The sequence below is a fragment of the Macaca nemestrina genome, chromosome 9 (assembly GCF_043159975.1).
Source record: "Macaca nemestrina isolate mMacNem1 chromosome 9, mMacNem.hap1, whole genome shotgun sequence".
NCBI classification, from domain to species: Eukaryota; Metazoa; Chordata; class Mammalia; order Primates; family Cercopithecidae; genus Macaca; species Macaca nemestrina.
In genome coordinates this window covers 96,861,583-96,888,182 of record NC_092133.1, presented here as the reverse complement: position 1 = coordinate 96,888,182, position 26,600 = coordinate 96,861,583, and the positions used below count along the sequence as shown (strand labels likewise).

General features: G+C 42.8%; 1 protein-coding gene across 5 annotated transcripts in view; it reads right to left on the bottom strand.

Moving 5' to 3' along the window:
* Positions 1-26,600, bottom strand: part of LOC139356366 (phospholipid-transporting ATPase IB-like) — a 112,384-nt gene that overhangs the window by 34,475 nt on the left and 51,309 nt on the right. For all 5 annotated transcript variants that reach the window (XM_071070183.1, XM_071070185.1, XM_071070184.1 and 2 more), the window contains one exon: positions 4,211-4,315. In XM_071070183.1, coding sequence (XP_070926284.1) covers positions 4,211-4,315 — 105 coding nt within the window. The remainder of the gene's footprint in view (positions 1-4,210; positions 4,316-26,600) is intronic.

Below are 26,600 nucleotides of genomic sequence, written 5' to 3'. Positions count from 1 at the left end.
TAGACCCATAGAGGGGAACAACAAACACTTGAACCTATCAGAAGGTGGAAGGTGGGGTAGGATGAGAGAGAAGGTCAGAAAAAAATAATGAATGGGTAATATGCTTAATACCAGGGGAAAAAAATGATCTGTATAACAAACTACCATGACATTAATTTACCTATATAACAGACCTGCACATGTAGTCCTGAAAAGATTAAAGTGAAGTAAAAGAAGAAAAAATAGGAAAGCCAAGCTAAGCACACTGTTACAAAAGCAAAAATATTAGAATATTAAAGCAAAAAGTGTTTCTAACAGGAATATCTCAATGAAAACGTTTTTGATGAAATGTGGCCTAAGATCAAGACAAAATATTTACTGACTTGGCAACGTGAAAGTCATTCCTGACATGAGTGGAGTTGTAGTTGTAGAGGTCATAAAACTTGGTTTGAAAAATAAATCACTGAAAGAATTTCTGTTTCTGGTAAAAAGAAAAACTAGACAACCTAAAAACTATCCTAATTAAAATTACCTAAAATGAATACCTGAGTCCCTAAGAAACTAAGAAAAATCTTTAGAGGTCAGAAATAAAATGGATACCTTAAAACTTAAAGCTCAAAGAAGCTGCCTTAGAGAAGTTATCCTATCTCAATAATGTATGAACTTTGGTTTGAATGTTCCAAACACAAAGATTTCAGGCTTCTTATAAATGAAAGGTTGAAACTGATGAGACCCTGTTCATATGGCTGAGACTTTCAAAGGGGTACACATTCAGCAGAAGGGTAGAACGTTTAACAACAAAAACAAACAAACAAAAAAACACACATGCACAGAAATCACAAACCCAAAACCACGACATTGGGAGACAATAATAAAGCTTGTCCAGTTTGCTCTATACTCTGGAGAGGAGGTACAGAGTGTGCTATAATAATGTAAACAGGTTTGCATTCAAATAGATTTTGGGTTTGAATTTACACTATGTGCCTGGTTTGATTAGTCCCAAACATTAAATTAACATAAGGAGTCAGATGGTAGAGTAAACACAAAACCTCAACCCAGGCTGAAACAAATTTACAATCAGACATAAGGAAACACGAAGGGAACCAATCCCTATGATCACAAATTAACAGACACAAACATTTAGACTGCCCTCCGAGGGTCTTACAAAATAACAATGCAAATAAAGATTATAAGATAAGTATTTTCAATGATTAAGCACCTAAGAGGAGGAATTTTAAAATATGAGAAAGAAACAACACTCTATATAAAAGAGAGGAGCCCAGAATATCTTCTTGGGGTAGGCAGAATTCTCAAGAAACCCCCAGTTCTCTATCCCGAGGTAATTCAATAAAACACTGTAAGTGTATGTAAGTTCTGCTGTGAAGGGACTTTGCAGATTGAATTAAGGTTACTGGTCAGCTGACTTTAAAATAAGGATTTTATCCTGCGTTATCTGGGCAGACCCAATGTAATCACATGAGCCTTCAAAAGCAGAAGGGGAAGGTACAAAGCCAGTGGAAGATGTGGCAGAACAGAAAATAAGAGACATGCAGCAGAATGGGAAGTCAGAGAAATTCTAAGTATGAGAAGGATTCAACTCATTTTTGCTGGCTTGAAGATGTAGGGACAAATACAAAGTCCTTATAAAAGCCTCTAGGATATAAAGGCTTTTGTTTATATCCTGTCCTGCAGTTATACCCTGTCCTGCAGTTGACAGCCAGTAAGGAATGGTTACCTCAGTTCTATAAATGCAAGAAAGGCAATAGATTCTGCTAACAGCATAAACATGCATGGAAGAAGTTTCTTTCCAGAGTCTTCTGATAAGAGCCCAGCAGGCCAAACCTGATTTCAGCCTTATGTAATGTTTTCTTGTAGAATATTTTCAAGGAGTTTTAGAACTTGGGGCACTCTGAAATTCTCATTTTACTTAGAAATTACTTATGCTTGCTCAGCAATTGTGTATACCTGAGAACTCTTGAGATATAAGAAAGCCTGTGAATTGTTTCTAAATATGATAAACTCATTGTGCTTCCTAAGCTTAACAGTTATTACAACTGATATTCATTTTACAGTGTTTTAAGTGTTTCTTAGTTTTATTATGCAAAGGTTTCCTGCTCCCCAATTTTTGGAGCCTATAAATATTTTTTCAGGTCCCAAAGAATGTTGTAGGTCCTTAAAACTCTAGTAGGTTCTGAGCCATGTGCTTAAGCTTAAGCCAAGTGAAATATAGAACAATCCTGTGCATGCCTCACTCACATGTAGCAGTTGTATATACACTTGCAGTAAAATCAGCCCGGTATCCCCACATATTGACAATTTTAATTTTATTGAATACAGTGCTTTTTGTGTTGTTGACTGGTAATTTTTTTTTTTTTTTTTTCTTGGAGATAGGGTCTCACTCTGCCTCCCAGGCTGGAGTGCAATGGCATAATCTCGGCTCACTGCAACCTCCACCTCTCAGGTTCAAGTGATTCTCCTGTCTCAGCCTCCCTAGTATCTGGGATTACAGGCATGCACCACCACGCCCAGCTAAGACTGATAATTTTTTAGTGACTAGTGTAGGTGCTATAAAATGAATGCTTAATAAGTGTACTTAATGTAATCAAAAATCCACAACTTCAACTATATGTCATAAATCTCCTTCCTAAAATATTTATTTGAAATTATATTTCTAAAGCCTCTCAAAATTTTTGGATTCTCTTTAACAAAAAAAAGCTTGATCTTTATTGTGTTAAAATGTGGTAGAAATAAAATATAAAACCCTACACAAAGTGGAAATCTCTATAAATATTTTACTTCTAGATATGTGTTTCATTAGAAGTTACTTACAGATTTCCTTCTAAGCATTTATAGAATGATATTCAAAATATTCTAGACATTCCATATCCTTAATACAGCAATGGCTTTTTAGTACTCTGAAAATTTTTCTCAAGGCCAGGAAAATTTTTCTTGGTGGTATAGAAATATTAACAGAGTACACTCTAAGACAGTCTTAACATATGTGATGAAACAAAAATTATGCACAGGCCTAGCTGTTATGTGCAGGAAGGGCAGGCAGGCTGATGTTCATAAGCAATTAGGAATGCAAGAAGCAATATTGTTCCAAAGTTCACACGATCCTTCTCAACCCCAGCAGAAATATTAGTTAATTAAAAACAGCTCCCTCACCTAGATATGCTGAAGTGGGATTAACAAGATTTAAATGAATAATAACATGAATTATTTCACATGCAAACCTTCATGTGTGATACTCATCCTTGGATACAATAATTGAGTCTGAAATTCAAAGGCTTGGATTTAACTCCTCTGTGGAATACTTGTGGGAAAGAGTTTCTGTGGTGTCAGATGAGTTGGTCTTCCCTGTGTGAGACACCCATGGGGAGCCATGGGCGGCCTCTCAGGAGAAAAGTCTCCTTATTGCCTTCATGTCTTTATGCCCCGAGAGCATAACCACTCAGCGACATTCCACAGGTTGCTCAGGGAGGTAACACTCCCTTGAGGCAGTGGAGTACAATCAAACATCTTGGCTCCTCCTGAAACCCACTCCCACCCATTTCAGTCCCGATAAGTCAAAGATCTTAAGTAGTTTAGACACATGCCTTTGCTCAAGGAAATTCACAGAAACCGCCTCTGCTATGCATCTTATTGAGTTCTCCTTCACTGATTAATCCTTTTCCTCATCCCTTCCAACCCCTCCCATCTGCCCTAAGAACAAAGATCCTGTAAAGCAATAAATTGGGTGGAGCCCGAGAGCTTTGGGCAGTGAGCAAGCCTCTGATGCTACGGTCCCCTGGACCCGCCTTTTAAATGTTTATTCTGTCTCTTTCTAACTCCTTGGTCTCCGCCAAACTGGGGGTACCTACAGGGTGGTGGGGGGCTGGATGGTGTGCGGCTGGTTTCCCCAACAATATTGCTAAACCTACACTTTTCCACCTTAAGATAATAATGCTATGACATCAATTTTTTGGCACATGGATAGTTTTGCTCACCTCTAAACCCAATAAAACCCCCATTCTTACCTAGAGACAGACCCAGCGACCCAGAAAGTCAGATTTCATGTGGCCACTGAAAGAGTACAACTTAAATTTGAGTATAACCAAAAATGCTTAAAACTGAGCATGTTGTGCTTCTATAGAAAACCAATATGCGAAAAAAAAATGTATAAATAGAAAAACAGAGAAAGGGACCAGGAGAATTTGTTTTCTGTAGATACTGGGATGAAGCTCCCTACCTCTTTCCACTGCTCTTCCACACCACTGCTTTTCCCAGGACAGGAAACTTGGTTTCCAGCTCTTGCACCTCCTCCAGCAATGTCTTTTTTGCAGATGTGCTTGGCCTTGTATTATGAGGAAAAAAACAAAAGAACGTGGTGTAAGAATTTGACGCAGCTGAAAAGAGAGGTTACTCCCATCTTGGGCCATTCCCAAAAGCCCTTTGATAGAGGTTGAGGCTTGAGAAGTGGTATAGCATGTACAGTGAACATGCATGATGTATGCTCCATCTCCATAGGCTGGAGGCATCCTAAGTGCTGCAGATCAGATCTGGACAATAAATGTCAAGAGTTACCACCACCCCACAAAGAACTAGACATCTGTAGACCTGCTGAGGAGCCCAGTCATTCAAAGACAGGATGGAGTTCACAGAGACTCAAGGTCTGCCTCTGAAGCTTTTCTTGGTAGGATTTGAAAACCCAGAAGATGCTTTAAATCCTCACCCTAGTGAACAGATGCTTGTTCCCTCATCCTTGGCCTGACTGCAGTCAGAGAGCCCAGGAGTTAGCTCATTTTCTCCCTCCATTTTTGGTATGAAAACAGCCACTGGCACAGCAGCCACGGATTTAGGATGGTAGAGTGCATGGTCTGGATGCAAAACCTTTGCCCTGAAATGTGGCATCAACACAAATACAGACTGCAGATTTTTCATCTTCCTCTGGTGATGACTCACCATTAGTGTCCACATATATAGGCTTTGATGAAATACTACCTGTTATGAAATAGCCCTCAGCTAGGACAGCTCACTCTTCTGGAACTGTAGGAAGTGTTTCTAGATCTTTTTTTTCTGATTAAACTGATTAATATCTTACAATGTTCAAATATTTGGCTAATCTCAGGGTTTTTCTAAAATTGAGACTGAATAAAACTAAAATTGAGCTACTATTAAAAAAATCTAGAAGAAGAAAAGACATTTAATAAGATATGGGTTATACAGGAGGAAAAAACTGTAAATAGAATAGGCTCAGGAATTAGCAACATATGAGGGTAAAAATTTTTGCATTGGTTTAATTTCAACATAAACACATGTGAAAATCCTGCTGGGTATCAGAACTTAAAAGACAGAATGAGAACAAAAACTGAGCACATTTGTCTCAACATAAAAAAGTGCCAGGAGAACATTCTGAAGACGTGGACCATTTCTGTGGAATCACATTCTACCACCACCCACCCTCCACCTTCAATAAAGGAAAGCATGCTACAATAATATGAGTCATCTCCCAATGCTTTGAGTTAATCCATCATAAAGTATTAGCACCGAGACATTGTATATGTGCCTGGCATCCTTTCCCCCAAAGTAAACAAGAGAAAGTCACACAGGCCTTAACACATTATACATTAATTCCATCGACAGTGTCCTGAGACTCAGGATAGATAAAATACTGCAGGTCAAAGCAGAGCTTGTGGAATTTTATTTTAAACAATAGATGAGAAAATGTCTTTTGTTGGAAAAAAGACAGTCAAAAAGGATGTTAAAATATATGCTGTTTATTATGAATTATTTGGGAACTCAAACTTTGCCTTTTATCTTATGAACTTCTGAAGCTAGACTGACAAGGCCACTGAATGTGTGCTCCACCTGCTGTGAGCCATCAGCTTGCACAGGTACCAGGAGAAATAGGAAGCCTGGGCACTTATAATCTACATCTTAGGCCAAGAACAAAGAGAATCTGATCCACTGTGGAAGCTGCTTGTTTCCTCTCATTCAAAACAAGTCCTCAGAGGGCAATGGTCTGAGCATCTCTATGCTCCCAGGCATTGTACATGGTCTCAGTGGATGAAATTGCATCCATATACGACAGTTATTCAGCAATTTGTTAATATTTCCACTAGGCTAGCCCCTGTGAGCTAGCCTGGAAACTTTGCTGCTATTGGAGAATACTGCATTGCAATGCTGGGAATGACTTGACTTCTCTTTCTGCATGTAGCACTTGAGTAGAAGGGGTGCTGGTAATTTAAAACAGTGTTCTCAAGCACATTTTATCTCATAAGGCATGAATTAGGGAAAAAAAGGTTCTAAAATATTCCCTGTCTGAAATCTACAAGTGAGTGGCCTAAAATTAATATTCATAGATCATCGAGTGAGTTGTTAAGCATTAGCCACTGGCACATCACTTAAGTCTCACCAGGAGCCAGGATTTTGTGTGTTCTGCATCACAACTTTGACAAAGTAAGCCCCATTATCTGAAAATGGCTTACCCCCGAGTGGTCCAGGCTTCATCTAATCCAACATCAAGGGGACAGATGACCACAGAAGGGACAAAGTGGGGTTGTGGCTACTGACACATGAGTATGAGACTTGTGACTCTTCAGTCTGCCTAAGAGCATTTCCAGGTTCTTAGAGACTTTTCAAATAAATTGATCGATTTAGGATCTTACTTTCCATCTTTTTGTTTTGGAAATTTTTTTCCTGGACTCTTTTTGTATGCAAGGATAGCCAGTCAAAGTGTTTAATTCTAAACATGGATGAAAATGTAAATATAATGTACTTCAAAATAAATTAGTTTAGTTAGAAAGTTTAAAAAATCAAGGCCTATTTGTATATAGAAATAGCTCATTTTCTCTTATTTCCATTTAACTGCTTATCTGAGATTATAATAAGAAAATAAAGTCCAGGTGTGGTGGCTCATGCCCATAATGCCAGCACTTTGGGAAGCTGAGATGGGGGCATCACCTAAGGTCAGGAGTTCAAGACCAGCCTGACCAACATGGTGAAACCCTATCTCTACTAAAAAATACAAAAAATAACCAGGTGTGGTGGTGCACGCCTGTAATCCCAGTTACTTGGGAGGCTGAGGCAGGAGAATCACTGGAACCTGGGAGGCAGAGGTTGCAGTGAGCCAAGATCGCACCACTGTACTCCAGCCTGAGTGAAAGAGAGAGACTGTGTCTCAAAAAACAAAACAAAAGAAACAAAAACAAAAACAAACAAAAAAAGAAAAGAAAGTCATTCTAGAATTGGGGACTGTATTGTTTGAACAAAGGCAAAGTACAAGACATACAGTTAGATAAATGAAAATGAGTTTCTCTGTATTCAGTGGCCTTGAGCTTATATTAGTTTTATAAAGCAATACTAACACATTTCTCCTAAATGAGAACTGGTACACAGCAGCTTACTTAAGAATGTTGTCATAGGCAAACATTTTCTGTGAATATAAACTAAGGGATTCTAAAACAGTTCTGGGTAATTTAAAATTCATACTTCTAAGACAAATATTCATTAGCTAGGTATCACATATACTCAATCAATTATTTTAATAAAAGATAGGTTTGGTTCCTCATGAAAAGTTTGGTTAAAAGGACAATAGTGTAGGCATTTTATGGAGTTCCAAATCTGACTTAAATATTGTAAAAATAATGAGTCTGTATCCAGAAAGTTGACAGATTCCAAGAAAAAAGTGACTGAGTTGTCTCGTTCTGGTTCTCTTTACTTTCTCTTAACAGCCAGGTCCTGAAATTCAAGTGAAAAACTGGGGGGAAAAAATGGAGAAGGTGCAGAAAGATGGAGCAACTCAGTTTCTTAAGCACTCACAGAAATATATTTGAAAAGGCAGGCCCTGGAATTTAAAAGCTCTTTCCAAAGAGAGCGATGACCATGAAAATTTAAAACAAAACAAAACGTCCTTAAGATTGATCAAAGGTGGCTGGTCACAATTGCTCAGTCCTGTAATCCCAGCAGTTTGGGAGACCCAGGAGGGCAGATCACAAGGTCAGGAGTTTGAGACCAGTCTGGCCAACATAGTGAAACCCCGTCTCTACTAAAAGTACAAAAGATCACCCAAGTGTGGTGGTGTATGCCTGTAATCCCAGTTACTCAGGAGACTGAGGCAGGAGAATTGCGTGAACCCGGGAGGCAGAGGTTGCAGTGAGCTGAGATCAGGCCATTGTACTCCAGCCCAAGGGACAGAGTTGAACTTCGTTTCAAAAAAAAAAAAAAAGAAAAAAAGAAAAGAAAAGAAAAATTTGACCAAACTCAAGATGAAAGAACAGCAGCATCACCTTGGAAGCTCCCTAACATCAACATGTGTTGCTATCACAAAATAAGACCTTCAGCTGCTCCTCAGTTCCCTCTCACTACTGTAAACCTATTCTGGGAACTTCAAGGTACATCATAGCATATTGTGCCTCAGGAAATATTTGGCAACATATATCCAATGATGGGTGGTTGGGGACAATCAGGATTAATATTTTTGTTCAATGTATGGGAAGAAAAAACATGTTTTCTAAAGCTGCAAATTCAGAAAGATAAATCACATGAAGCACTGTAGCCTTCTCAGAAGAAAACAATTCACAACATCCCTCTTCTCCTTGGAAGAAGCCTATGAATTTACTTGCCTCAACAAATATTTTTGGTTTGGAGTATAATATGAGACATAATATGGGCCTCATGATCAAAGAGAAAATGCCCAAATAAACTCACCAAATTCTTGTTTTTGAGGAGAGGGGTGAGTATAGTTTAAATATTAAATAGGTATTACAAATTGAGCATATTAAATAGATATTACAGATTGAGTATAGCTTAGATATCAAATAGAGATTACAAATTTGGGCAAATACTCCAGGTGGCCGCAAATATATACTATCTTTCATGCTCCCCTCAACAAAACAAGACAAAAATGCCTTTCAGAAAAGTGCCTCTAGACTTCAGCAGTGGTCTTTCTGGCTCAGCCCAGAAATGAGATGTTGTGGGCTCCTGGAAATAGCTGAGTTCTGGGGCTGTGATGCCAGGCAGTGGGCAGCAGCTTGTTCCTATGGGCAAGACTATGCTTTATTTATCTAAAACTAACTTATCTTTGCAAAACTGAACAAATTTAGCAAGGGATTATGTTGTGTCACGATAGGGCATATTAGCTGAAAGAGCAAATAACGGAACTAATATTTTCATACAGTATATCCATTAGATTAAGAAAACAGCTTTTCTGGCTATAATCCCTTTATTTCCAAAGGATTATGACTCTGTTATTTTCAGAACATGGTTTTACAAAAGAAAATGGAAGTAGTGGTAAATCAAAGCATTTAAGAAATTAAAATGATTTACTTTTCATGAACAGTGAAAAAAATGAATGGGAAAAAAACAAGAAAATATGACTGTAATATTCTTTCTCCCCTCTCTCTTTGCATTAGATATCATTGGTTGTCAAGATAATGCCAAAATGAAGACCTTCCCAAAGACATCCTTGACTGTCAGGCAAGAAAAATTCTCAACGCGTGTGGGAGAAATGGTGAGATAAAAATGAAACCTGATGTCTTTTCCTGTAAGGTTTGAATTAAAGTCTCAATTGTTAACCTCAGGAACCCAAAATAATTGTGTTTGCCCAGAGTCTCAATTTTCTTTTTCTTTTTCTTTTTCTTTTTTTTAAGATGGCATCTGGCTCAGCTGCCCAGGCTGGAATGCAGTGGTTCAATCTCAGCTCACTGCAATGGCCATCTCCTGGGTTCAAGCAATTCTCCCATCTCAGCCTCCAGAGTAGCTGGGATTACAGGTACCCATCATCATGCCTGGCTAATTTTTGTATTTTAGTAGAGATGGGGTTTCACCATGTTGGCCAGGCTGGTCTTGAGCTCCTGACCTCAGGTGATCCACCCACCTTAGCGTCTCAAAGTGCTAGGATTACAGGTGTGAGCCACCACACCCAGCCCAGAGTCTCAGTTTTCAAGGAAGTTGCCACATATTTGCAGGAGAAATTGGGACCACCAAAAACAACAATCAGTATTATGTTTTTTAAGCAGCCCCTCTTTTTGCTCATGGATAAAACTAAAATTTACATGATCTTGGAAATTAGTCCCTACATTTATATTGTACACAAGACATTTTGGAAGTAATATATTTTAGAACATAAAAGAAAAAAATTGAGTAGTATTTTCTATTTTACCTACATAATAGTGCCATCTTTGTGATTGATTTTCTCATAGACCTGTGAGCTACCTCTCTAGAAGAATTTATTGTAGATATATCTATTTGAGAATGTTTGGAAAAATGAAGAATACTTCACTCTTCTAATTTGAAATGCCTTACCTATACACAGTTTTTCTCTTAAGCATGGGATATGAAGCCGGGCCATATTTGTGATCTTTGTGATCATATAGCAAACACTCAGTTGAAGGTATAAACAGAGATAAATTTTGAGTCATACTTTATCAACTTGATGGAGTTTAGAAACTCTGCCTTATAAGGCAGCATCCCTACTGACTTCACAGGTTTTCTCAAAGCTCCTTTTTGTCTACATATTTTCCTATCATGACATATCCTTTCTTTTCTTTTTCTTTTTTTAAGATACAGAGTCTTGTTCTCTTGCCCAGACTGGAGTGCAGTGACATGATCACAGGTAGTGATACTGATATACCTGATACTACAGGTATACACCACCATGCCCAGTTAATTTTTAAATTTTTCTATGGCTGTCTATATTTTCATATCAAGATAAAGCACAAGTTTAGATTTACCATTTCTTTTTCAAAAATAATCTTTTACTAGGAGGTAGCAAGAGACCCATTTCTTCAGAATTCCAGTAGTGCTCATATTCTGGGTCAGGGATTGTGGGAAAGACAATTCCAGGGATAGATGAGCCCTGCACTCATCTCTTCAACTTATGCTTTCCATGCCACATCTTCAATCAAACAGGCAGTAAAAACCAGAAATAATCCCAACCAGAAGTGTGCGTAGTTCAGGATCACAATTGCTTTCAAGAAACAGAAGTGACACATGTTTGAGTATTCTCTCTTTCAAAAATGGTGCAATGCAATTTCATCAACACATGTATTTCACTACACCAAAGCAACAAGTACTATTACATTTAATGAGAGGCAACCCATGCACTGGCAGGAGGTTCAAGGGGACAGAAGGGGCTTGCTCCTCTCTGGAGCCCTATCTCCTCTCACCTCCATCCTTCTAGTTTGACATGTGATCTTCTCTCTCCCTTTTATAAAGTGCTTCCAGGCCCTTTTTATTAGGATGCTGTCCCAAATCCTTCCTAAAGAGAGATTTTGGAGCTACCAACACTGCTTCACTGTGGAATAAACTTCTCTTATTAACATTCTTCATTCATCCATAATCATCTCCTTTTTTCCTCACTGCTCATCCATTTATGGAGCTAGTACCCATATCATAGCTACTTGGTCAAGGCATGGTGATACTCCCCACTTAGGAGAGGAAGATGACTAGGTTATAGCTCTTGCCCTCAGAAAATTAAAAACCCTCAGAAAATTAAAAATTAAAAATCTACATTACACCATGGAATATGGTATATATCATGAAAATATCCTATGGGGTTTCTGAGAGGACTTCTTAAAGATGAAAAAGTGAGGGATGTACCTGGAAAGATGAACACAATTTCAGCAGACAGAGACAGGTAGAAGGAGAGAGATTCCAAGTAGAAGGATAAAGGAGAGGGAAGAGCAGCAAAGAATGTAGCTTTCAGGAAGATTTTCTGGTTTCTGGCACTGGTCACAGATAGCTTGGGAGGAAACAGGCAGAGAGGGTTTTGGGGACACAGAGCTGCAGGGCCAAGTTAGATGTTAGGTGAGTTGAAGAAAGAACTTAGGGCAAAAGCAGAGGGAGGGAGGGAGGTATTTACTCTGAACAGAGATGATAGGGTCGGGAGGACAGATTGGTTTGAGTAAGCAAAGGCCGGGAGCATGAAGGAAGCATGGAATTGGGAGGCTGGCCTAGAAGCATGGCTCACCTGGGAAAGGGACAAAAGTATGCCAAACTCTTTATGTTCACTAAATTTCTTTTCTGGAGTCCTTAACCATTTGATCTTACTGGACTAGAAGTTATACTAGAACTCACTGCAAAGTGGAGTGAGGCTTACAGAGGGAAAACAGCAGAGGGCCTAATGCAAGATTAACCTTTTCAGGGACCCCTGCAGGGACTGATAGGGCTAAGAATTGGGGAGGCCTGGAACAGCTCACTTTACAGTATAATGAGAACAGACTCACCTGGCTCAGGCCTGGCATCCAATCATCAGCCCACTCTGGTTTCCATTTTTTGCTCCAGCTGAATGGCCACATGTACTGCAGCCATTGTTGCTCCCTTTGCCCTTCAGGGTGTCCTTCCCTAGCACCTATCCCCAAAGCACCCCCACCCCCTCACTCTAATTCTGACCACTCAACTTGCCCATCAGGCCGAGCCTTCTCCTAATCACAGCCCTCCTACCTCTGAGTACCTTCACAGAGCCCTGTTCATTGTGCTTGGCATTTTATGACAACTAAACCAAAAAAGCTTTCAGGTTTGAAAAAAAAAGAGCCAAAAGTCAGTCCTGGCAGGGGAGGATTTGTTCTTTGTCTTAAAAAAACCAAGAGTACCAGCTTTTGATGGAAAAATTTCAAACCTCAAACAGTGAGTACATTTTGCCCCATCAATTAAATCTCTCAGAATTCATCCTAAGGAAAAAAGAAAATGTGTAAAGATCAAGCACAAGAATATTCATGAAAGTGCTATACTATCACATCAACTAGAAATAGATGTCCCAGAAGAAGATCTATAAATATACTGTGGCAATTATATACAATGAACTTCTGTGCAGCAATTAAAGTAATATAGAATTATAATAGATGTCATATTCTACAACTACTGCATAATATGAGATCTATGACAACATCTCATAGACAACCTATGAAAGGGAAGGGAAGCACGATTGAGTCAAGCCTCAAAATTAAACTTGAAAAGTTATCCCCAGATGAGGTAGGTATACCCACAAGTTATATCATCTTACACATCTTTATTATGTTACATCTGTATTATGTGACACATCAATATACACCATAATTTTCATAGTCCTGTTTTGGTATTTCCTCACTTTAAGCAAACACATTCTGGAACTGCAAAAACAGTGGACATCCAAGACCTGATGGACTTAAGAGTACCTACCTTTATGTATACACTTTAATATATTCAAACCAAATTCATGGAACAGTATGTGGAAACAAGTTCTGGGTGGCAGGACTAGTGATCTGTATTGTCATATCTCTTTACCTGTCTCTATTTCCTGTTTCTTCTCCATAATAGTAAAATTCAACTTTTCCTCCCCAACCAAGGAAACTACAAGAAAGAAGTTGGATTTGCCTGCTCCTTCTGCCTCCTATTGTAATACTTCTGAGGTAAACAGAGTCTCTGGAGTCCAGCCAGGACCTTGGATTTTGCTCATGCTAGAAATGCACAGGGTGGTGCTTGGTCCATGGAAGGTGGACTTGTTCAAGCTGTAGTTCTGATGACACAAGTGGGATAAGTAACAAGGTACATTTATTTTTAAAAGTACTGCTGATTTTACAACACTAAGGTATTACTTAAAATAGGTCATGACTCATAGGTATCCCATAAATATGTAAAATATCATGTATCAATAAAAATAGATTATTTCACTTAGAACTGTAGTTGCTGGAAAAAAAATGAACTTTGAACTCTCCTGTTGAAAATACAAAGCCCCTCTCAAATGAGCAGAGGTTAGATGGAGATCTGGAAGTATTGTTGTGTTGCTGGTCTTCAAAACTAAGATCTGTAAATATAGCACACATTGTAACTAATTTTAAAGGTGTGTCTCAGAAAGTTTCCTACTGCCCTGATTTTTACAGATGAATTGAGATCTGGAATCCTAAAATCATTCTAAGGCAGTATCTTAGGTGTCATATGCCTAGGAACCCACTGCAGTAAATTACAGGAAATTGAGGCTCAGGTTGGTGAAATTCTTGATACATTAGGACGCAAGCTGGTGAGAGTTGAAGACAGAATTAGAGGCTTGTCTGATTGTAAGGCCATTGAGCTGTGCAGCAATGCCCTGGGGTTAAATTACAAAGAATATTAATGAAAGACACTCATGAACCTGGGGATCAGGATTAGAGAATGCATTAGCTTCAGCCATGCTATTACTCATACACACCACAGAGCGCCAGGACCAACTGTTTATAAATGTGTTGACAGACTACAACATTTTTTGTCTCTTTCTCTCTCTCTCTTTCTTTCTCTCCCTGTCTCTATTTCCTATTCCTTCCCTCCCTCCTTTCCTTCCTTCCTTCCTTGCTTCCTTCCTTCCTTCCTTCCTTCCTTCCTTCCTTCCTTCCTTCCTTCCTTCCTTCCTTCCTCTCTCTCTATCTTTCTTTCTCTCTCTCTCTCTCTTTTCTGGAGTAACCAACACGACATAAGATCTGTTTGTGTTCCCCCATTTTACAAACAAAAATTTAAGTCTGCAACTTGCCCCAGGAATCTGCAGCAGAGTGGATTTGTCAACACCCAAATCTGCTGATCTGCCCCTGCATGCTGCTCCCTGCCCTAAGTGTGAGGAGGAGGAACTGCCCTCTTTTCACCTGCACCTCCCTGGGCAGAACAGAGCATCTCCATAATACTTTATGCAGAAGTATCCCTTCTATTTAACACTAGGCACCAACTTTAAATTTTAAATAAAGGAAAATGTGGACCACTTGCAAAGTTACAAAACAAAAAGAAACACAGGAGGTAAATGTTCGAATCCATTCTCTACTCTCAGCATTAACACAACAAAATGAAACAAAACCTGCAACGACAATCAGATTTGTAAAAATACTTGTATTCAGAATCCCTACTTTATCTTCTCAACAATTTGGCTTTCCAAAATCATTGGTTTTCATGAGTGTGCATGTCAAAAGTTAAATCCCATTCTCATGTTACTGTGAGCTGTTTTAGAAAGGGTGGGAATGAAAGTTCCAAACGCAGTTGCTAAAGGTGGCTGTGAAACGCTGACAGTTAGTAACTGTGCATCCTTCAAAGAGCTTGACTGAGCTGCAGGTGTGCTGAGTTCAACCATGACCTGCTGGGAATGCACATTCTCAGTGCAGGAGAAACGAAATTGGCTCTAACTCTGCAATGCAGCAGAAAAAATAAAATGGCTAGGCATGAAGAATTATGCCTGAAATTCCAGCAATTTGGGAGGCTGAGGCAGAAGGACGGTTTGAGACCACTCTTGGAAATAGAATGGTCTATTTGAGACCAGTCCAGGAAACATATAAGACTTCTCTCTCTACAAAAAATAAAATTAGCTGGTTATGGTGGTGTGTTGCGGGAAGTCAGGGACCCTGAATGGAGGGACCGGCTGAAGCCATGGAAGAAGAACATAAACTGTGAAGATTTCATGGACATTTGTCCCTTCCCCAATCAATACTCTTGTGATTTCCTATGCCTGTCTTTAATCTCTTAATCCTGTCATCTTCATAAGCTGAGGATGAATGTCACCTCAGGACCCTGTGATGATTGTGTTAACTGTACAAACTGTTTGTAGAGCATGTGTATTTAAACAATATGAAATCTGGGCACCTTAAGAACAGGATAAAAGCGATTTTCAGGGAACAAGGGAGATAACTATAAAGTCTGACTGTCTGTGGGCCAGGCAGAACAGAGTCATGTCATGCACATCCGTGTGAAGAGACTACCAAACAGGCTTTGTGTGAGCAATAAAGCTTTTTAATCACCTGGGTGCAGGCAGCCTGAGTCCAAAAAGAGAGTCAGTGAAGTGAGATTGGGGTGGGGCCGTTTTATAGGATTTGGGTAGGTAAAGGAAATTATAGTCAAAGGGGTTTGTTCTCTGGCGGGCAGGGGTAGGGGGTCATAAAGTGCTTGGTGGGGGAGCTTTTGAGCCAGGATGAGCCAGGAAAAGGAATTTCACAAGGTAATGTCATCAGTTAAGGCAGGAACAGGCCATTTTCACTTCCTTTGTGATGGAATGTCATCAGTTAAGGCAGGAACCAGCCATCCGGATGTGTACATGCAAGTCACAGGGGATATGATGGCTTAACTTTGGCTCAGAGGCCTGACATTCCTGTTTCCTTGTATTAATATGAAAAATGAAACAAAATAGTGTTGAAGTGTTGGGGCAGCAAAAAGTTTTTGGCGGTGGTATGGAGAGATAATGGGCGATGTTTCTCAGGGCTGCTTCAAGCGGGATTAGGGGTGGCATGGGAACCTAGAGTGGGAGAGATTAAGCTGAAGGAAGATTTTGTGGTAAGAGATGATATTGTGGGGTTGTTAGAAGGAGCATTTGTCATATAGAACGATTGGTGATGGCCTGGATGAGGTTTTGTACGAATTGAAAAACTAAATGGAAGACACAAGGTCTGAATAAGAGAAGGAAAAAAACAGGTATTTGAAAGGACACAAAGATAGATGTGTACCCGCCCCCCACCCGCTACACCCTTGTTCTGCTCTCTAATCTTTGCACGTACCAGAGGTTTTGTAAGTTCTGTAAGTACATGTTTCTTTTTCTGAGGCCAGGTCACAAGGAATGTTTAAGTAAGATAGCCAGGTCACAAGGTGTGTTTAAGCAAGATAGCCATAAACTGGTCGTGCAACCTGATGCAATATAATTAACTGCCTTTGTGTAAAACTGCTCTTCTGCCTCAAGGGTTGTACTGAAATATCAGAAATGGCGGGAACCAATCATAGTTTGCCAAATCGCTTTGTTCAAACTCCAGCCAATCATACCTCTAATTTGTATAATGATTCTATGCCTACTTTCCTTAGACTATATAACATTGTTCGGAGCTCAGTAGGGGAGCTCTCCTGCCCGTCTCGTTTCACGAGCAAGTGAGAGCTCCAGGTTCGAACCTGTAATAAAGATCCTTGCTGCTTAGCTTTGACTCTGGACTCTGGTGGTCTTCTTCGGGGAATAAACGGTCTGGGCATAACAAATGGGGGCTCGTCCGGGATTTCCCCCAAGCCCACCAGACCCCCAAGTCAACGGATCTTAATCTGTAGGTAAGCCGGCTTTGTCACTGTCTCTGTCTTTGTCTCTGTCTGTCTCCCTGAAATTTCGCGAAATCCGTAATCTGTAATCTGTATTGGTCTGTTCTGTAAGTAGCACGGTCTTGGCGGACGCGCTAGAAGACAGCCACTCGGGACTGGTGGGAGACGTTCCCCAGTGCCCATCTGGGGGCCTCCATCCTTGGTTGCCCCGTCTGACTCAGGTCGGAAGTCCGACACGCGCTCGCGAATGCTCATCGTTATTACTGTCTGTCCGTTATTGTTAAGTGTTGAGTGTAAGCCCAAAACGAAACATAAAACCTTTTCTTCCCCCTCCAGGACCGGACCTGTCGGATACTCCCCTCTGCTTCACACTCATTTTCGTCCCCCCTTCTCTTTGTAGGAGCAGTCCAAAGATGGGCAACAACCAGAGCACGCCGCTCTTACTCCTTGTTACCAATTTTAAGGATGTGAAGGCTCGGGGGCGTAACTTAAGCGTAGAACTAAAGAAGGGAAAGCTAGTTACTTTCTGCCGTTCGGAGTGGCCCTCTTTCGGCGTAGGGTGGCCCTCTGAAGGAACTTTCTGTCTCTCTATTATTACTAAGGTAAAAACTAAGATTTTCCTGCCAGGGCAGTCAGGACATCCTGATCAAATTCCTTATATTCTAGTGTGGCAGGATCTTGTGGAAAACCCACCACCCTGGATAACTCCATTCATCCTTGAGCCCTGCAAAGTCCTAGTAACGCGACCTACAAGACAAAAGACTCCCTCTGCTCCCTCGGCCCCTGTGCTGCCGGACAGCCAGGACCCCCTAACGTTAGAACCCACATTTCCCCCACCATATCAGCACCTTATCCCGCAGGACCCAGTCCCCCAGGGTGGTGCTTCCGTAGAGGGAAACCGAGAAGCGGAAGCAGCCGAGAGTGAAAGTAACCTGGGGGGGCCGGCCGGCCGAACACGAGGCCGCGTACAGCGGGACCAAGCTTCCCGACTCCCTGACTCCACTGTAGCCCTGCCTCTCAGAGAAATAGGATCGCTCGATGATACCGGGCTCTCCCGTCTCATGTATTGGCCTTTTTCCACCAGTGATTTATACAATTGGAAGTCCCAAAATGCTCGGTTCTCAGATAATCCCAAAGATCTAACCTCGTTGTTAGACAGTGTCATGTTTACTCACCAGCCGACCTGGGATGACTGTCAACAGCTCCTCCGAATCCTGTTCACAACGGAGGAGCGGGAAAGAATCCAAGTTGAGGCCAGAAAACTGGTTCCAGGAGATGACGGCCAGCCAACTGCAAATCCTGACCTCATTAATGCGGCTTTCCCTTTGACCCGGCCCAGATGGGACTACAACACGGCAGAAGGTAGGGGACGACTGCTCATTTATCGCCAGACTCTAATGGCGGGTCTCCGGGCTGCAGCTCGCAAGCCCACCAATTTGGCTAAAGTATATTCTGTGTTACAAGGTAAGACAGAAAGCCCCGCTGTGTATTTAGAGAGATTAATGGAAGCCTTCAGGCAGTTTACCCCTATGGACCCGGAAGCACCGGAAAATCAGGCAGCGGTAGTAATGTCCTTTGTAAACCAGGCAACACCAGATATTAAAAGAAAACTCCAGAAATTAGAAGGTTTAGAGGGAAAGCAGATTCAGGACCTCCTTCAGATGGCCCAGCGAGTTTATAATAATAGGGATACTCCAGAAGAAAAACAGTACAAGGCAACCAAAGAAATGACCAAAGTCTTAGTAGCAGCTTTCCCCCAGGCAGGAAATGGCCAAAACAGAAAGCAGAAAAAGCAAGGCCCTAGGCAAGGATTAGAAAAAGATCAGTGTGCTTATTGCAAGGAACGTGGCCACTGGATTAAAGACTGCCCAAAGAAACGGAGACCAGCTAACCCTACCTCCGTACTTGTTACCCAGGACTCTGACTAGGGAGGACGGGGTTCGGACCCCCTCCCCGAACCCAGGGTAACTTTGCAAGTGGAGGGGTCCCCAGTTCGCTTCTTGGTCGATACTGGGGCGGAACGCTCAGTCCTAACCAAACCAATTGGAAAAATGTCTAAGAAAACATCCTGGGTGCACGGGGCCACAGGCATCAAAAAATACCCCTGGACAACCCAGAGGACTGTAGACTTAGGAACGGGAAAAGTCTCCCATTCCTTCCTAGTCATCCCAGAGAGCCCCTGCCCTCTACTAGGGAGGGACTTGCTGACAAAGATGGGGGCCCAAATCCACTTTGAGCCAGAAGGGCCCAAGATAACTGATTCCCAAAACAGGCCAATATCTATCCTGACTGTCACCTTAGAAGATGAGTACCGACTCCATCAAGAGCAAAAGCCCCCCGATCAGGGAATTGACTCTTGGCTCCAGCGTTTCCCTGAAGCGTGGGCAGAAACTGGGGGCTTGGGGCTAGCTAAACATCGACCTGCCATATTTGTGGAAGTTAAGCCAGGGACGGACCCCGTTCGGGTTCGGCAATATCCTATGCCCCTGGAGGCAAGAGAAGGAATTACGCCCCATATCCGCCGACTCCTAGACCAGGGAGTCCTACGGGCTTGCCACTCATCCTGGAATACTCCACTGTTACCTGTTCGTAAACCCAACAGTACGGACTACAGGCCAGTACAGGATTTAAGAGAAGTTAATAAAAGGGTCATGGACATACATCCCACTGTGCCCAATCCATACACCCTTCTGAGTGCCTTACATCCCAAAAAACAGTGGTATACCGTTCTTGATCTAAAAGACGCTTTCTTCAGCCTTCCTCTGGCTCCCAAAAGTCAAGAACTCTTTGCATTTCAATGGACGGATCCTGAGAGGGGCATCAACGGTCAGCTAACATGGACCAGACTGCCACAAGGGTTCAAGAACTCGCCAACTCTGTTCGATGAAGCCCTTCATGAAGATCTAGGTGAGTACCGGCGGCAACACCCTGAAATAACTCTTTTGCAATATGTTGATGATCTCTTAATAGCGGCCAGGTCCCCGGAAACTTGTGTTCGAGGGACTGAGGACCTCCTGAAGACTCTGGGGGAGCTAGGCTACCGAGCCTCAGCAACAAAGGCTCAGATCTGCAAGTCGGAGGTAACTTATCTGGGGTACCTATTAAAAGGGGGGCAACGCTGGCTAACCAAAGCCCGAAAGGAAACAGTCCTACGCATCCCTAGACCCCAGTCAACACGGCAAGTGAGAGAATTCCTGGGGTCGGCAGGGTTCTGTAGGTTATGGATACCCGGATTTGCTGAGTTAGCCAAGCCCCTATACCAGGCAACAAAGGAACGGCAGCCCTTCAATTGGACGGAAGAGGCTGAGCTGGCCTTTCAGCAAATCAAAACTGCCTTGTTATCAGCCCCCGCGCTGGGGCTCCCTGATGTCTCCAAACCCTTCCACTTATACGTGGATGAAAGTAAGGGTGTTGCAAAAGCCGTGTTAACACAGTACCTAGGCCCCTGGCAGAGGCCAGTTGCCTATTTGTCAAAAAAATTAGATTCAGTGGCTGCTGGCTGGCCACCCTGCCTCCGGATAATCGCGGCGACCGCCCTAATGGTCCGAGACGCTGATAAACTTATCATGGGGCAAGAGTTGCGCGTTATAACCCCGCATGCCATTGAAGGCGTCCTCCGGCAGCCGCCGGACCGATGGATGAGTAACGCCCGGCTCACCCACTATCAAGGACTGCTGTTAAACCCCCTCAGAATAACTTTTCTGCCCCCAACCTCTTTAAACCCTGCTTCACTGCTGCCAAATCCAGACTTGGACGCCCCGTCCCATGAGTGCACTGAGATACTGGCTCAGGTGCATGGGGTGCGGGAGGACCTGCAAGATCGTCCGCTCCCCGACACAGAACTCACCTGGTTCACTGATGGCAGCAGCTATGTCCACCAAGGCCAGAGGTATGCAGGAGCGGCTGTAACGTCAGAGACTGAGGTAATCTGGGCGGAACCCTTGCCTCCAGGGACATCGGCCCAAAGAGCCGAACTGATAGCCCTTACACAGGCCCTCACCCTAGGGGCAGAGAAAAAACTAACAGTATACACGGATAGCCGCTATGCTTTCGCTACTGCGCACATACATGGGGCCATCTACAGAGAAAGGGGACTATTAACAGCCGAAGGCAAAGAAATAAAAAACAAGCAAGAGATCCTAGCTCTATTAACTGCTTTGTGGAAACCAAAGAAATTGGCTATTGTACATTGCCCTGGGCATCAGAAACCAACTACGCCAATTGCTCGAGGCAACTTCTTAGCCGACCAAACCGCAAGGAGCATAGCAAAAGCTCCCAGTCAGCTCCTCGCGCTCCAGCTCCCCGATCCTGGCCCGCGAAATTTGCCATGTTTTCCCGACTATACCGAACAGGATCGCGAATGGATGAACACGCTTCCCCTAAAACAGGTTAAAAATGGGTGGTGGACTGATATAAATGACCAAACCATCCTACCAGAAAAATTAGGACGGCAGGTGTTGGAACACATCCACCGGACAACCCACCTGGGTGCCCGGCGAATGATGGACTTAATCAGGCACGCCAAGTTTAGAATCAGGCGCATAGCTGAACTGGCCAGCGATGTCACAACAAATTGCAAAGCCTGCCAACTAAACAACGCTTGCCCCCAAACCCAGACCGCCACAGGAATTAGGTGTAGAGGAACTAGGCCTGGTATCTATTGGGAAATAGACTTTACTGAGATAAAGCCTGGAAAATATGGGTATCAGTACTTACTTGTCTTTGTAGATACTTTTTCAGGATGGACAGAAGCGTTCCCAACTAAGAGAGAAACTGCTCAGGTTGTAGCAAAGAAAATTTTGGAAGAAATCCTCCCCAGGTATGGCTTTCCCGTCCAAATAGGGTCAGACAATGGACCAGCCTTTGTTGCTAAGGTAAGTCAGGATTTGGCTTCCATTCTGGGGGCAAATTGGAAATTACATTGTGCTTATAGGCCCCAAAGCTCAGGACAGGTAGAAAGGATGAATCGGACTCTGAAGGAGACCTTAACTAAATTGACCATGGAGACTGGCGCTAATTGGGTAGTACTTCTCCCCTACGCTCTGTTCCGGGCCCGAAATACCCCTTACAGACTAGGCCTCACACCATATGAAATCATGTATGGCAGACCCCCACCCCTGGTCCCCAGTCTAAAAGATGACTTACTCAAACCTGAAACTGAAAATGTCTCTGAGCTCCTGTTCTCCTTACAAGCCTTACAGAAAATTCACCAGGAAATTTGGCCCAGACTACGAGAACTGTACGAGGCAGGACCTCCGCCGACGCCTCATCCGTTCCAGCCGGGAGACTGGGTCCTAGTCAAGCGCCACCGGCAAGAAACTCTTCAACCCAGGTGGAAAGGACCACTGCAAGTACTCCTGACTACTCCCACCGCTCTCAAAGTAGAAGGCATCGCTTCGTGGATCCACTACACACACGTCAAACCAGTGGACCCAACATCCGACCTTCTCGAGCCGTCTGGAGCACCGGTTACATGGACTGTAGACAAAGCTAAGAACAATCCCTTAAAGCTAACCCTGCGCCGTCATCCCCATAGCCGTAACCATGTCTAGCTTACCTATGCTTTTATGCCTTATGCATCTGACTCTCCTCACTGCTGCGCCGTCTAATCCCTATGTCTGGAGGTTCTGGCTCTATGAAAACAAAACTCACCCCGGGGAAACCCCCCAAGCGGGTAAACTGCTAGCTAGCGCAGACTGCCCCCCCTCAGGGTGTAATACTATAGTTTACCTCAATTTCACTAGGTTCCAGATTGCCCAACCAGCAACACCCATGATCTGTTTTGAATATGATCAAACTGAATATAATTGTAAAAATTATTGGTGGCACCAGAGTGCAGGTTGCCCATATAGCTACTGTAAGACGCACTCTGTCCGATACTGGAGAGAACGACAAAGGTGGTATTTTTACAAAACTGAGTCTCCCGTCACTTACACTTGGATAATTAGAGACCCATGGGACTCTCGGTGGACAACCCCACAACATGGGGGAGTATATTACTCATCAACTAGTACCTGGCCCAGTAGCCATTTATATCTGTGGAGAAGTCTAGTCCAGATTCAACCCTTAATCCACACACAAATCCACAGGCAAGAAACCAAGTTATCACAAGACTTGCAGCCCTTCTCCTGGCTAACTCTATTACGGGAAGGGCTAGCATTCGCCAACCTCACTGGTTTAGGCGACCTGTCCTCTTGCTTTATGTGTGCAACCCTAGGAAGACCACCATTAACGGCTGTTCCTCTATCCTCCCCTCCCACAAACTATACAGGTTTTAACTCATCGATAGTCACGATACCCGATGTAGCCCTGTACCGTGACCCATACCAAGAGAAATACCCCTATTGTTATTCGGCATTTAGCAACAGCCTCTGCAACCAATCGGCTACATACCCTAATAGTCCCATATATGCTCCCCCTGGTGTGTTCTTCTGGTGTAATATGACTCTGTTAAAAACTCTGTCCAAAAGCATCTCTGACGGACAGTTGTGTATCCCTGTTACCCTAGTTCCCCGACTGACACTGCTAACCCCGGCAGAGTTCATAGGCTGGGCAGGGACCGCCCCAACTAAAACTGCGCGACATAGACGAGCAGTTTTTCTACCACTAATTGCCGGAATATCCTTAACCACCTCTGTCGTCGCAGCGGGGTTAGCAGGAGGGGCCCTACAACACTCCATGATAGAAAACGACAAGCTGTTACAACAATTCTCTGTTGCTATGGAAGACTCCGCCTATTCCCTAGCCTCCCTTCAGCGGCAGCTCACCTCCCTAGCACAGGTCACCCTTCAAAACCGCAGAGCCTTAGACTTACTCACGGCTGAGAAAGGAGGTACCTGTATGTTCCTCAAAGAAGAATGCTGTTTCTATATAAATGAGTCAGGGTTAGTTGAGGAAAGAGTCCAACGCCTACACGAACTAAGCTTAGAAATGAAAAAGCAACAATTCACTACAGCCGCTAACAATTGGTGGAGCTCTTCAATGTTTTCCCTTCTGGCACCCCTTTTAGGCCCCCTAATGTCTTTACTACTTCTATTCACTATAGGCCCCTGTGTGGTAAATAAAATTTTACAATTTGTCAGAGAAAGGTTTGATACCATCCAACTAATGGTCCTCCGTAGCCATCACCAGCCTCTCCTGCACCCAGAAAGTGAGGCTATATTATAAGACTCTGGAAATCCAAGATTGGACATCCAGTTACTTATGAGAAGGGAGAAATGAAAGGACACAAAGATAGATGTGTACCCGCCCCCCACCCGCTACACCCTTGTTCTGCTCTCTAATCTTTGCACGTACCAGAGGTTTTGTAAGTTCTGTAAGTACATGTTTCTCTTTCTGAGGCCAGGTCACAAGGAATGTTTAAGTAAGATAGCCAGGTCACAAGGTGTGTTTAAGCAAGATAGCCATAAACTGGTCGTGCAACCTGATGCAATATAATTAACTGCCTTTGTGTAAAACTGCTCTTCTGCCTCAAGGGTTGTACTGAAATATCAGAAATGGCGGGAACCAATCATAGTTTGCCAAATCGCTTTGTTCAAACTCCAGCCAATCATACCTCTAATTTGTATAATGATTCTATGCCTACTTTCCTTAGACTATATAACATTGTTCGGAGCTCAGTAGGGGAGCTCTCCTGCCCGTCTCGTTTCACGAGCAAGTGAGAGCTCCAGGTTCGAACCTGTAATAAAGATCCTTGCTGCTTAGCTTTGACTCTGGACTCTGGTGGTCTTCTTCGGGGAATAAACGGTCTGGGCATAACATATTAAAGGACTAAGAATTGGGAGGACCTAGGACATCTAATTAGAGAGAGTCTAAGGGGATTCAGTGTAATTACGTGCTTGGTTGGTGAGTTTTTAGGCTCTAAGTTTTTGGGGTGCAGTTCAAGTTGGGCTGGTGTCTGGAAAGAGACTGGGACCTAATAAAAAGGAGTGTCCACACAGGAGTTCAAATGGGCTATAACCTGTAGCATTCTGAGGACAGGCCTGAATTTTGAGAAGGGAAAGTAGTAAAAGTATTGTCTAGTCCTTTTTAAGTTGGTGGCTGAGCTTGGTGAGGTGTGTTTTTAAAAGACCATTAGTCTGTTCTATCTTTTCTGAAGATTGAGGATGGTAAAGGACATAAAGATTTCACTGAATAGCAAGAGCCTGAAAAATTGCTTGGGTGATTTGATTAATAAAGGCTGGTCTGCTATCGGACTGTATGGAGGTGGGAAGGCCAAACCAAGGAATTAGGTCTGACAGAAGGGAAGACATGACTGCAGTGGCCTTAGACCCTGTGGGAAAGGGCTCTACCTATCCAGTGAAAGTGTCAATTAGACCAAGAGGTATTTTAGTTTCCTGACTGGAGGCATGTGAGTAAAGTCAATTTGCCCATCCTGGGTGGGGGCAAAACCTCGAGGTTGATGTGTAGGGAAGGGAGGGGGCATGAGAAATTCCTGAGGAGTAGTAGAATAGCAGATGGAACACTGAGAAGTGATTTCCTTGAGGATAGATTTCCACAATGGAAAGGAAATGAGAGGTTCTAAGAGATAGGCTAGCAGCTTGTAACCTACATGCAAGAGGTTATGAAATGATGACAGAATAGAATGGGCCTGTGAGGCTGAAAGGAGATATTTTCCTTGGTCTAAGAACCATTTGCTTTGTGTGGGAAGACATTGATTGGTGGAAGTTTCAGTGGGGGAGTAGGTGGGAGTGACCGAGGTTAAGGAGGAAAACTGCCTTGAGGGATAGAAGTTGGAACTCTAGCTGCTTTTTTAGCTAGCTTATCAGCATAAGCATTGTCCTAAGCAATGGGATTAGATGCCTTTTGATGACTGCTTTTTTAGCTACCTTATCAGCATAAGCATTGTCTTGAGCGATGGTAGGGGGAAGAAAATAGATTTTGGAAGTTATGAGAACTGTAGAGAATGAGTTGAGCATAGTTTGTGATTTTTAGGGCCTCTGAAAGTATTAAGGCAGTGGCAGCCACTGCACACAGACATAAGGGCTAGGCTAAAACAGTAAGGTCATGTTGTTTGGACAGAAAGGCTACAGGATGTGGTCCTGGCTCTTGTGTAAGAATTCTGACCTTACTAACTATGCCTAGGAGGAAAGGAGTTGTTATTTTGTAGAAGGGGTTGGGGTTTGGGAGATTAGCAGGGAGAGCACATGTGTTTTTTTGAAAATTATGCCAAGATAAGTAACAGATGAGGACGAAATTTGAACTTGACTGAAGTAATGGGGGCTGTCTGTGAAGCTTTGCAACAGCACAGCCTAGGTAATTTGTTGAGCCTGATGGGTGTCAGGGTCAGTCCAAGTGAAAGTGAAAAGAGGATGGGATGAAGGGTGCAAAGGAATAGTAAAGAAAGCATGCTTGAGATCTAGAACGTAAGAATGGGCTGTGGAAGGAGGTATTGAGGATAGGAGAGTATATGGGTTTGGCACCACAGGGTGGATAGGCAAAACAATTTGGTTGATAAGGTGCAGATCCTGAACTAACTTGCAAGCCTTGTCTGGTTTTAGGGCAGGTAAAATGGGGGAATTGTAAGAGGAGTTTACAGGCTTTAAAAGGCCATGCTCTAACAGGTGAGTGATAACAGGCTTCAATCCTTTTAAAGAGTGCTGTGGGACAGGATATTGGCATTGATCAGAGTAAGGGTGATTAAG